Source organism: Oncorhynchus mykiss, chromosome 11 (assembly GCF_013265735.2).
Source record: "Oncorhynchus mykiss isolate Arlee chromosome 11, USDA_OmykA_1.1, whole genome shotgun sequence".
NCBI lineage: Eukaryota > Metazoa > Chordata > Actinopteri > Salmoniformes > Salmonidae > Oncorhynchus > Oncorhynchus mykiss.
This window is the reverse complement of record NC_048575.1, coordinates 45,858,957-45,869,865: the sequence shown is the minus strand read 5'-3', so window position 1 is coordinate 45,869,865 and position 10,909 is coordinate 45,858,957. Positions and strand designations below refer to the sequence as shown.

At 40.3% G+C, this 10,909-nt stretch overlaps 1 protein-coding gene across 5 annotated transcripts in view; it reads right to left on the bottom strand.

Moving 5' to 3' along the window:
* Window positions 1-4,504: 4,504 nt before the first annotated feature.
* The window catches only part of LOC110535740 (rap guanine nucleotide exchange factor 1), a 44,927-nt gene continuing 38,522 nt past the window's right edge, over window positions 4,505-10,909 (bottom strand). For all 5 annotated transcript variants that reach the window (XM_021620959.2, XM_036935528.1, XM_021620960.2 and 2 more), the window contains 9 exons: window positions 10,591-10,683; window positions 10,130-10,315; window positions 9,860-9,944; window positions 9,670-9,764; window positions 9,441-9,519; window positions 9,216-9,317; window positions 8,964-9,061; window positions 8,678-8,806; window positions 4,505-6,373 (listed from right to left, as the gene is read on the bottom strand). In XM_021620959.2, the coding sequence (XP_021476634.2) occupies window positions 6,223-6,373; window positions 8,678-8,806; window positions 8,964-9,061; window positions 9,216-9,317; window positions 9,441-9,519; window positions 9,670-9,764; window positions 9,860-9,944; window positions 10,130-10,315; window positions 10,591-10,683 (1,018 nt within the window). In that variant the 3' untranslated portion in view covers window positions 4,505-6,222. The remainder of the gene's footprint in view (window positions 6,374-8,677; window positions 8,807-8,963; window positions 9,062-9,215; window positions 9,318-9,440; window positions 9,520-9,669; window positions 9,765-9,859; window positions 9,945-10,129; window positions 10,316-10,590; window positions 10,684-10,909) is intronic.

Below are 10,909 nucleotides of genomic sequence, written 5' to 3'. Positions count from 1 at the left end.
TGCAAAGCAATGATGACGGCACGTGTTTCCTTGCAGGTAACCATGGCTGACAGAGGAAGAACAATGATTCCAAACACCACCCTCCTTTTGAAGCTTTCAGTTTGTTATTCCAACTCAATCAGCATGACAGAGTGATCTCCAGCCTTGTCCTCGTCAACACTCACACCTGTGATAACAAGAGAATCACTGACATGATGTTCGCTGGTCCTTTTGTGGCAGGGCTAAAATGCAGTGGAAATATTTTTTGGGGGATTCAGTTCATTTGCATGGCAAAGAGGGACTTTGCAATTAATTGCAATTCATCTGATCACTCTTCATAACATTCTGGAGTATATACAAATTGCCATCATACAAACTGATGCAGCAGACTTTGTTAAAATTAATATTTTTGTCATTCTCAAAACTTTAGGCCACGACTGTACAGTATATATTTTTTTCACTTTAGTTTATTTAGTAAATCTTTTCTTAACTCTATTTCTTGAACTGCATTGTTTGTTAAGGGCTTGTAAGTAAGCATTTCAAGGTGTTGTATTTGGGCGCATGTGACAAATCAAATTTGATTTGTTCAAGTAGGCTATCCATCCCCATTTTTAAAGATCGCCTTACATCCGACTACCAAAGACACGCTCCAGGCCTGCGTAAGCACACAGTGCAATGGAACGGGATAAATTAATTACATCATCATGCTTCTGACCCGATCCTATTTAAAACAAGTTGTTCTGTTTTTATTAGAATTATATAATGCATTTTTTTAGGCCTTATCAAACCCTAGTGGATTTAATCTTAATTATTGACTGTTTGGCATGTCCATGTTCAGACCGCAATTTACAGCAGGTCTAGCCGCTATATCAATGTGAATGTTATAGCCTGTTTAACAATGCATTTCTATATTGAAGCAATGCAATTAGAACAAATGTGAACTGCAAACATTTAACATATTTAGCAAATATGGGGCAGACTATAAAACGAACTAGGTTATAAACTGAATAACATTCAAAGTGAAGTTGATGACAACATAATACATAAAATACCATAAATACACAACTTGAAGCAACCACATATTTAGCCATGGAGCACGATCTGATTGGTCAAGCCTTGACAAAGCCACAACTTATTTATTAATCGAAACCCAGCCCTTTCGCATCACCGCCAGCTACTGCACCGATAATTCCAGTTGTGAAAATAGCAACAATACTGGACACCCCGAATCTCTAACGCTACTGCCAGCTCTAGAGGGTGCAATCAATTCAAGACTCAAAAAGCTCACTTCAATGAAGTGAGTAGAAAAATGGTCCAATGTAGCAGAACAAATTATTTCCCCCGATGTTCCGACTGAGCTTCTGACTGTCATATTTAAGGCCTGATTAGAAATACAGTACCAGTCAAAAGTTTGGACACACCTACTCATTCCAGGGTTTTTCTTTATTTTTAATATTTTCTACATGGTAGAATAATAGTTAAGACATCAAAACTATGAAATAACACATATGGAATTATGTAGTAACCAAAAAAAGTGTTGAACAAATAAAAATATATTTTATATTTGAGATTCTTCAAAGTAGCTACCCTTTGCCTTGATGACAGCTTTGCACACCCTTGGCATTCTCTCAAGCAGCTTCAGCTTAGTCACCTGGAATGCATTTCAATTAACAGGTATGCCTTGTTAAAAGTTCATTTGTGGAATTTCTTTCCTTCTTAATGCGTTTGAGCCAATCAGTTGTGTTGTGACAAGGTAAGGGTGGTATAGAGAAGATAGCCCTATTTGGTAAAAGACCAAGTCCATATTATGGCAAGAACAGCTCAAAAAAGCAAAGAGAAACAACAGTCCATCAGTATTCTCCTTGGACAAATAGCCCTGACACAGCCTGGAGGTGTGTTTGGTCAATGTCCCGTTGAAAAACAAAATGATAGTCCCACTAAGTGCAACCCAGATGGGATGACGTATCCCTGCAGAATGCTGTGGTAGCCATGCTGTTTAAGAAGACATGAAGGTCAGTCAATCGGGACAATTTCAAGAACTTTTAAAGTTTCTTCAAGTGCAGTCGCAAAAACCATCAAATACTATGATGAAACTGGCTCTCTCATAAGCAGAGGATAAGTTCATTAGTTAATTGCACCTCAGACTGCAGCCCAAATAAATGCTTCACAGAGTTCAAGTAAGGCATCTCAACACCAACTTTTCAGAGGAGACTGCGTGAATCAGGCCTTCATGGTTGAATTTCTGCAAAGAAACCACTACTAAAAGGACACCAATAAGAAGAAGAGACTTGCTTGGGCCAAGAAACACAAGCAATGGACAGATTGAGGAAATCTGTCCTTTGGTCTGATAATTCCAAATTTGGGATGTTTGGTTCCAACCGCTGTCTCTGTGAGATGCAGAGTAGGTGAATGGATGATCTCCGCATGCGTGGTTCCCACCGTGAAGATTGGAGGTGTGATGGTGACAACGTCTGTGATTTATTTAGAATTCAAGGCATATTTAACCAGCATGGCTACCACAGCGATACATCAACCCATCTGGTTTGGGCTTAGTGGGACTATCATTTGTTGTCAACAGGACAATGACCCAACATACCTCCAGTCTGTGTAAGGGCTATTTGACCAAGAAGGAGAGTGATGGATTGCTGCATCAGAAGACCTGGCCTCCACAATCCCCTGTCCTCAACCCAATTGAGATGGTTTGGGATGAGTTGGACCGTAGAGTGAAGGAAAAGCAGCCAAGACTGTTGGAAAAGCATTCCCGATGATGCTGGTTGAGAGAATGCTAAGAGTGTGCAAAGCTGTCATTAAGGCAAAGGGTGGCTACTTTGAATAATCTCAAATATATATATTTTGATTTGTTTAACACTTTTTTGGTTACTACATGATTCCATATGTGTTATTTCATAGTGAAGATGTCAAAACTATTATTCTACAATGAGAAAATAGTCAAGAAACTCTTGAATGAGTAAGTGTGTCTGAACTTTTGACTGGGACTGTATGTTTTTTTCCATAAGGAAAACCTCCATTGACCCTCCATTCATTCTATGCTTACTTGATAACATGCAAGTGCAGACTGCATGGTATGACTGTGGCGGGGAGAAGAAATAATACCAACAGAGCATGAAGATATACTGCAGGTTTTATTTATTTGCACAGGGATTTGTGTGGTCTGGCAGGGTTGATTACGTCAAGGGATAATGGTGCTAATGTGCCATCTTGTATTTGCGATATACACTGAAGAAAAATATCAAACGCAACATGAAACAATTTCAAAAAGATTTTACTGAGTTACAGTTTAAATAAGGAAAGCAGACAATCGGCCTTAATCTATGGATTTCACGACTGGGAATACAGATATGTATTCTGTTGGTCTCAGATACCTTAACAAATAGGTAGGGGCGTTGATCAGAAAACCAGTTAATACTTGGTGTGCAGCGAGGCACATCTCCTTTGCGTAGAGTTGATCAGGCTGTTGCTTGTGGCCTGTGGAATGTTGTCCCACTCAATGGCTGTGCGAAGTTACTGGATATTGGCAGGAACTGGGAAACATTGTCATAAACTGATCCAGAGCATCTCAAACATGCTCAATGGGTGACATATCTGGTGAGCTGCATTTTCAGCTTCCAGGAATTGTGTACAGATCCTTGCGACACGTGGCCGTGCATTATGTTGAAACATGAGGTGATGGCAGACGATGAAAGGCACGACAATGGGTCTCAGGATCTCGTCACGGTATCTCTATGCGTTGAAATTGCCATTGATAAAATGCAATTGTGTTCCTTGTCCGTAGCTTATACCTGCCCATACCATAACCCCACCGCCACCATGGGGCACTCTGTTCACAACCGCTCGCCCACACAACGCCATCTGCCCGGTACAGTTGAAACGGGGATGCATCCATGAAGAGCACACTTCTCCAACATGGTAGTGGCCATTGAAGGGGAGCATTTGTCTACTGAAATTGGTTATGACGCCAAACTGCAGTCAGGACAAGACCCTGGTGAGGATGACGAGCACACAGGTGAGCTTCCCTGAGACGGTTTATGGTTGTGCAAACCTACAGTTTCATCAGCTGTCTACTGGTTGGTCTCAGATGATCCCGCAGGTGAAGAAGCTGGATGTGGAGGTCCTGGGCTGACGTGGCTGCACATGGTCTGCGGTTGTGAGTCCGGGTTGGAAGTACTGCCAAATTCTCTAAAACAACATTGTGGCTTGTGGTAGAGAAATTAATATTAAATTATCTGGCAACAGCTCTGGTGGACATTCCTGCAGTCAGTATGCCAATTGCACACTCCCTCAATCTTGAACCATCTGTGGTGACAAAACTGTACATTTTAGAGTGGCCTTTTATTGTCCCTAACACAAGGTACACCTGTATAATGATCATGCTGTTTAATCAGCTCTTGATTTACCACACATATCAGGTAGATGGATCATCTTGGCAAAGGAGAAATGCTCACTAACAGGGATGTAAACAAATGTGTGCACAAAAGTTGAGAGAAATAAGCTTTTTGTGCGTATGGAAAATTTCTGGGATCTTTTATTTCAGGTCATGAAACCAACACTATACATGTTGCGTTTATATTTTTGTTCTGTATAAAAGGCCTTCATTCACCATCCAGATTAAACAGTAGAGGGATGGGTGACCAGGTCCACTTCTGATTGCTGTAATGTTTCTAATGTTCACTGCTATGACACATACATCACATCACTTTTTTTGTTCATTTAATTTTTAAGTGCAAGTAAAGTGGGGTCTGGAATTATTGGATCCCTTGATAAAGATATGCAAAAAAGACAAAAAAATGCAAAAATAAATATTTTATACTAATACAATTTCAGAGAAAGATTGTTTAAAATAAATTAAATAAATTAAAAAATGATAAAATGTATTAGATCCTGTTTTCAATTCTCCAGCAACCCTCCCCTAGCCAGGACAACGACAAAGCCTTTTTCTAAAATGTTTTATGAGATTGGAGAACACATTCGGAGGGATCTTAGATTATTCCTCCATACTGAATGTTTACAGATGCTTGATATCCTTCATCTGTGCTTATAGACTGTCCTCTTCAATTCAAACCACAGGTTTTCAATGAGGTTCAAAATGTTGATTTTGTGGTCAATTAACCATTTCTTTTTGGATGATTTTTTAATATATGCTTTGGGGTTATTGTTTTGCTGGAAGATTCACCTGCGGAAAAGTTTCAGCCTTCTGGCAGAGGCAACCAGGTTTCTTGGCTAAAATGTCCTGGTACTTGGTAAAGTTAATGACGCCGTTGACCTTAACAAGGGCGTCGGGACTAGTGGAAGCAAAATAGCCGCGTGTCATTTAAAAATACACCACCATATTTTACTCCTGGTCCAGGAGCCCTTGTTAAAAGGTCAATGGCATTACCAAGTACCAAGACAATTTATACACAATATATTTATTTACAATATAGTTCAGCATTTGTATTGTTTATTTTATACAGTCTTCTTTGCTCATCTTTATCAAGGGATCCAATAATTCCGGACCCCACTGTATATGAACTTCATGTATCACTTCTCCGCATTTCTGAAGTATAATTTTCACATCCTTTTAAAGAACAAAACAAAAACTGCATTGCATCAGTCAGACAGTATCATACATACAACACATCCTTGAAAAAAAACATGTTTTTTAATGACAAAATGATGTCTTATGTGCACCAGTAATATATATTTTTCCACCAGTCTAGAAGCAGACCCAGGTGATTTGAGTGTCTTTGCTCAAAGTTCTGCACCACCCATAGCAGTTCTCTGCCATGTCAGGCGATACAGCGTCACAGTTTGTGGCAGCAAAAAAAGGGGTCTGGAGTCCCGTATAAAAAAAGTCTAAACTGAGTGACATTGGGCAGTGTTTCCCATGGCCCACATCAGTATGATAAGGTTTTAGTCAGGGCAATGTCTTGGGTTGTGAGAGGACAACCTCTAGCGTATCCTGTAATGCTTGGACCATACCCATAATGTGGCATCGGGTGGATGAGGTTGGTGACAAAGGTGAACATGATGAATCTTTTTGCGAGCCTTCCAACACTGCACAGTGTCTCTCTCACTTGCTTTACTCACACACAGACAGAGAATCCCAAGTCTGAGAGGTCCAGTAAAAAAAATAAAATCATCCACAGTCTTTTAGCTGCCTTCACAGTTCTACTTGTTTGTAGTCTCCTGTAATTCCATGATTTTGTAAAATGTCCAAAAGGTCCAACACAGCGGGACAAGTTCCTATGTCTTCTCTTCGCGCTCTGTTTTGCGCCGCGTAATGTTCCGAGGTTTGATCTTTAGAGACAGCTCCCACAGAGCCTCCTCTGCCAGGTGGTCGCTGAAGTCATTGAAAAAGGAGACGATGTCGTCGTTGTGTTTCAGATCATAATGCCTGGGAGAGAGGGAAAACACCATCTAAACATTGCAAAGGTGGGAAAAGTCAAAGGAAAATATCATAAAAAAAGGGGAGAAAGAAAAGTGCATTGAACATAAAAGCTGTATGACAGCAACGGACAGATTGGCCACCAGACCTGGGCAGAAAATAGTTATATTTTGTAGTTTATTTGAAAATACCAACTTTTCAAATACTTAAGGTAGTCAAAAATGGTTTATATATAGAGTTTCAACTAAAAGGCAACTATTTTCTAGGATTTTCAAATAAATACAGGTCTCAGAAAACTAAATAATATTTGAAGGTATTTGAATATATAGAAATATATATATATTTATTTGATGGCTGCCAAATATTTGATGAACAACAAAAAACTACAAGTTAGTTGAATTAGTCTAAATATATAAATCATAAGCACATTGTTTGAGGGCTCTTAGATATGAATCTTAATATAGCCTATAGCCCAGAATTAAAATAATCTCAACAATAAGAGTAGATCACCTTTGCAGCTTCAAAATTACTAACAAATATATTTTCATAAAGAGTGATACATAAGTAGCACTTGTTATCAAGTTATAATGCATGTGTAGTAACTCTGTGATTATAACAATAGCAACATTGTTATTACATAGTACTTTGGACATTTCTTTATAATTGTGGAATAAGTGGAAAAAGGAACAGTTACATTTCCTGTGTACAGAAGAAACAAAAACTCAGCTCATTGCTATGCAATTAAAATGCAATTACCAAAGTATCACGTAACATGATAGTAAAATGTTGCTCCAAAAGTAAGTACAGTTTTATTACACAGGCACAAGAACAGTTTAAATGCTAAGTGTTACTGAGAATGCGAACTGTAACAAAATATGGTTATTAAGTGTCGAAAGGAAACAAAATATAGATGGGAAATCCCTTTAAAGATGGTGTAGTGTGTGTGTGTGTGTGTTTGAAACAAGAACACTTACCCTTAGATGGACAAAGCATCCAACTTGCTGTTTGCAAATGGCTTTAAATTATAAAATGAATTGCTGCTTTCAACCTTTTCAGTGGCGTGTTCAAAGAGTCATGCAGTAGTTGAGCGTCACAACTTATTTATACTTATCTGCATAAAATATAATTGGTCAATTGGTTTGACTTGATTATGTACACATTGGGCAATGGACATTCAGGAGAATGGACATTCAGAAAATGTATTGTGTAGATGAAATATGACTGTCAGATAAACTGGAATACTTTGGAAGATTGTGCCCTCTATTAATTATATTTCTTTCTTCTTAGGGATAGGGGGCAGTATTTTCACATCCTGATGAAAAGCGTGCCCAAAGTAAACTGCCTGTACCTCAGGCCCAGAAGCTAGGATATGCATATAATTGGTAGATTTGGATAGAACACACTAACGTTTCCAAAACCGATAAAATAACGGTTAAATAACTGACTTGGCTGGCAAAACCCAGAAGACAAACCATCCAAGGGGGATTTTTTTTTTAATAGGTCATATTTCCCATTAGTTTTCTATTGAAAACCCTATTTAATAGGAACCTGGTTGCAGTTCCTATGGCTTCCACTAGATGTCAACAGTCTTTAGAAATTGGTTGATGTTTTTCTTTTGAGAAATTAAGAAGTACGGCTGTTCTTTTAGTGTCACTCCAGATGGATTCTACAATTTGGGGATATAAAGACGGACATTATCGAACAAAAGGACCATTTGTGATGTTTCTGGGACATTTTGGTGTGCCAACAGAAGAAGATCTTCAAAGGTAAGGCATTTATTATATTGTTATTTCTGACTTTTGTGTAGCCACCTGCCTGGTTGAAAATTATTCTCATGTGTTTGTATGCGGGGCGCTGTCCTCAGATAATCGCATGGTCTGCTTTCGCCGTAAAGCCTTTTATTTTGATGTATTACACTTATATTTTCATGAATCTTTTGATTTTGGCGCTCTGCAATTTCACTGGATGTTGTCAAATCGATCCCGCTAATGGGATTGGCGCGGGAAGGGATCACTAACAGGTTAACATGCCGTTCCAGATACAGCCCTGTCATTAGTTGAAAGCAGCCAATCCAACAATTTCAGAAAAGTAGTCACTTCCTGAGATCTGTTTTCAAATAGTTTTGAAAAGTCGTCACTTCCTGAGATCTGTATTCAAATAGTTTGAAAATGTAGTACTTTTTTGGGATCTGTATTTAAATAGTTGTAGTCACCTCCAAAGTAAATATTTGTTCCCCTGGAAAAAATAATTACTTTCCACAAGGAATAGTTCAAAATAGAGTTCTCCCAGATCTGTTGGCCACTATATACATACACTTGCTGGAAGCGCCTCATGCTGTCCAGGATATTGAACTGCTGCCAGCGCTTTGAGAAGTTGACCTTCCCGTTGATGAGGTCAGGGTTGCCCAGATGGACAAAGGTTAAGTCCTGGAGGATAAGTCCCCTATGTGTCGTGTGGGAAATAACCAAAACAAGACAAAGTCAGTACAATAAAGATGAGAAATACACAGTAAGCAATACATATCGGAGACGTGCAAATACATTTGTGTCACTTGTGACAACAAAGTGCATACACCTTGCAACCCAGCAGTTTGACTTACAGATATGGTATACATGGTGGCTCCACGTCGGCCAGTGCCGCTCGGTAGGCCCGGAACGACGAGGAGCTGTCTATCAACGTGCAGTATTCCTCTAGGCCCTGTAAACAGAACAGTGACAGCCATGTTAACCTCAAACACAACACATGTAGAGATTTCATCTAAGAGTAAAGTGCTGCGAAGGAAAGATGAACAATTAACCAAAGGTTTCAGAGCAATCTTTGGACATCTATTAGACAACACAGTCTAACTCGCCTCGGAGGTTGTTTTCTGCCATTCCAGTCTTCGGATGGGAGCCGAATCCAAGGCAGATAATATTGCCAAATACGAGTTGAAATTATTTAGCTTCCGTAAGTGCTGCAAGACAGTGAAGGGAAACCACCTTAAAACGCACTTGAGAATGTGTTGCTTTTTTCAACAAACGCTCCCCAATACCACTGTTTGCCCATTCTTAAGTATCCACATTTCAAACAGGTATACCTTCATTATTTTGATGAATTTAAGGAGGAGCTTTTCTCGGTCCTGGGCTTTCTCCTGCAGAATGATTATGGAGCGTACCCTGAGGGAGACACGAAGGAGGAGAGATGCATCAGTTTGTCATCACGTTCTCCAGACCTGGCTGCTTTCCTCTCGGACAGGGCAGAGAAGTGCTGAAGGGACGAAGAGAAGCACTGTGGTGACTAAGTTAAGATTTGGGGCTCAGGCTTACCAGTAGGACATGTTGTTAAAGTGCTCTGTGAATTGTGTGAGGTTAGGACTCTTTTCTTCGTTCTGCTCCTTAGCCCAAAGCAACACCTCAGGGATCTGTGTAGAGGGAGACAGAGTGACACGAATAAGGACTTTTTTTTTAGAGAGGGGCAGCATATGCAGGAGGAGAAGGACATGCTTGGATGAGTTACCTCAATTTTGTAGAAGAGCTCCGCGTCCAGGAGAGTTAGCTGGTCAGCAATCTCGTGACTGCGGAAATCATGCAGGGTCCCCGGTCTAAAGACGACAACGAAAAAAGTGAATATGGCCAGAGTTCGAACTAGACACTGTGATACATTGATGTTCAGAAAGCAACAAAGAATGTTACTGTTGCGGCGCTGAACATTTCTAAATGGCAACTTTCTCGGAAACAATACAAAATGCAAGGTTTCAGAGGTCACAGTATTCTCCTTCGGGCCTACCTGGCAGCGACACCTCGCGCGGCCAGTGGTTTAAGGGAGTTGGTGTAGCGCAGCAGCTTCCTCTGCTCCACCTTGTCCAGGATGTTCTTGCGAAGCACGCGGGCCAGGCTCAGCTCACCGTTACACACCAGCCTGAACACCAGGTCCATCAGCTGCTTCAGGATGTCCTCCGTCATCTCCACCAGACTGACACACACACACACACACACACACACACAGTTCCAAAGCCGAGGGAATGGAGGGATGAGAGAGGGGTATGAGAGCGGTGGGTGAAGGAGAAAAAAAAGACAGGAAAAAGACATGAGGCGTTTAATTGAAAATGAATCATGACCAGTTAAGCCCCCCCCCCCCTTTTCGCAAAAGGAAATGCGAATAAAAATCAGGACATGAAAAATGGTCTTTGCAGAGTGTATGTTTTTGATAGACAGTTTTCTAGTCAAATGACAGCCCAGGGAACTCACCACAGCTCGTCCACCACACGGACCAGAACGAAGAAAGTGTTTTTGCTGACTCTCTTCTTGAAGGTGTCTGGGCTGTGACTAAATCTGGTGTATGTGTGGAGGGGTTAAGCGAAACAAACAGTCTCCAATCTTACAGTATTCAGTGTTTACGTCTATCGTAAGGATTTTGCTTCCCATTCCCTATTGTCTCAACCAAGCAGGCTTTGTTGAAGGAAGCTCTCTCTGTCCACATTAGTCAAGGGCAAGCCACCAAAAATCTGTTTCTTCTCTACGTAGATCATTTCATGAATATGAACGCTGTGGTTCAAAACATGTCAAA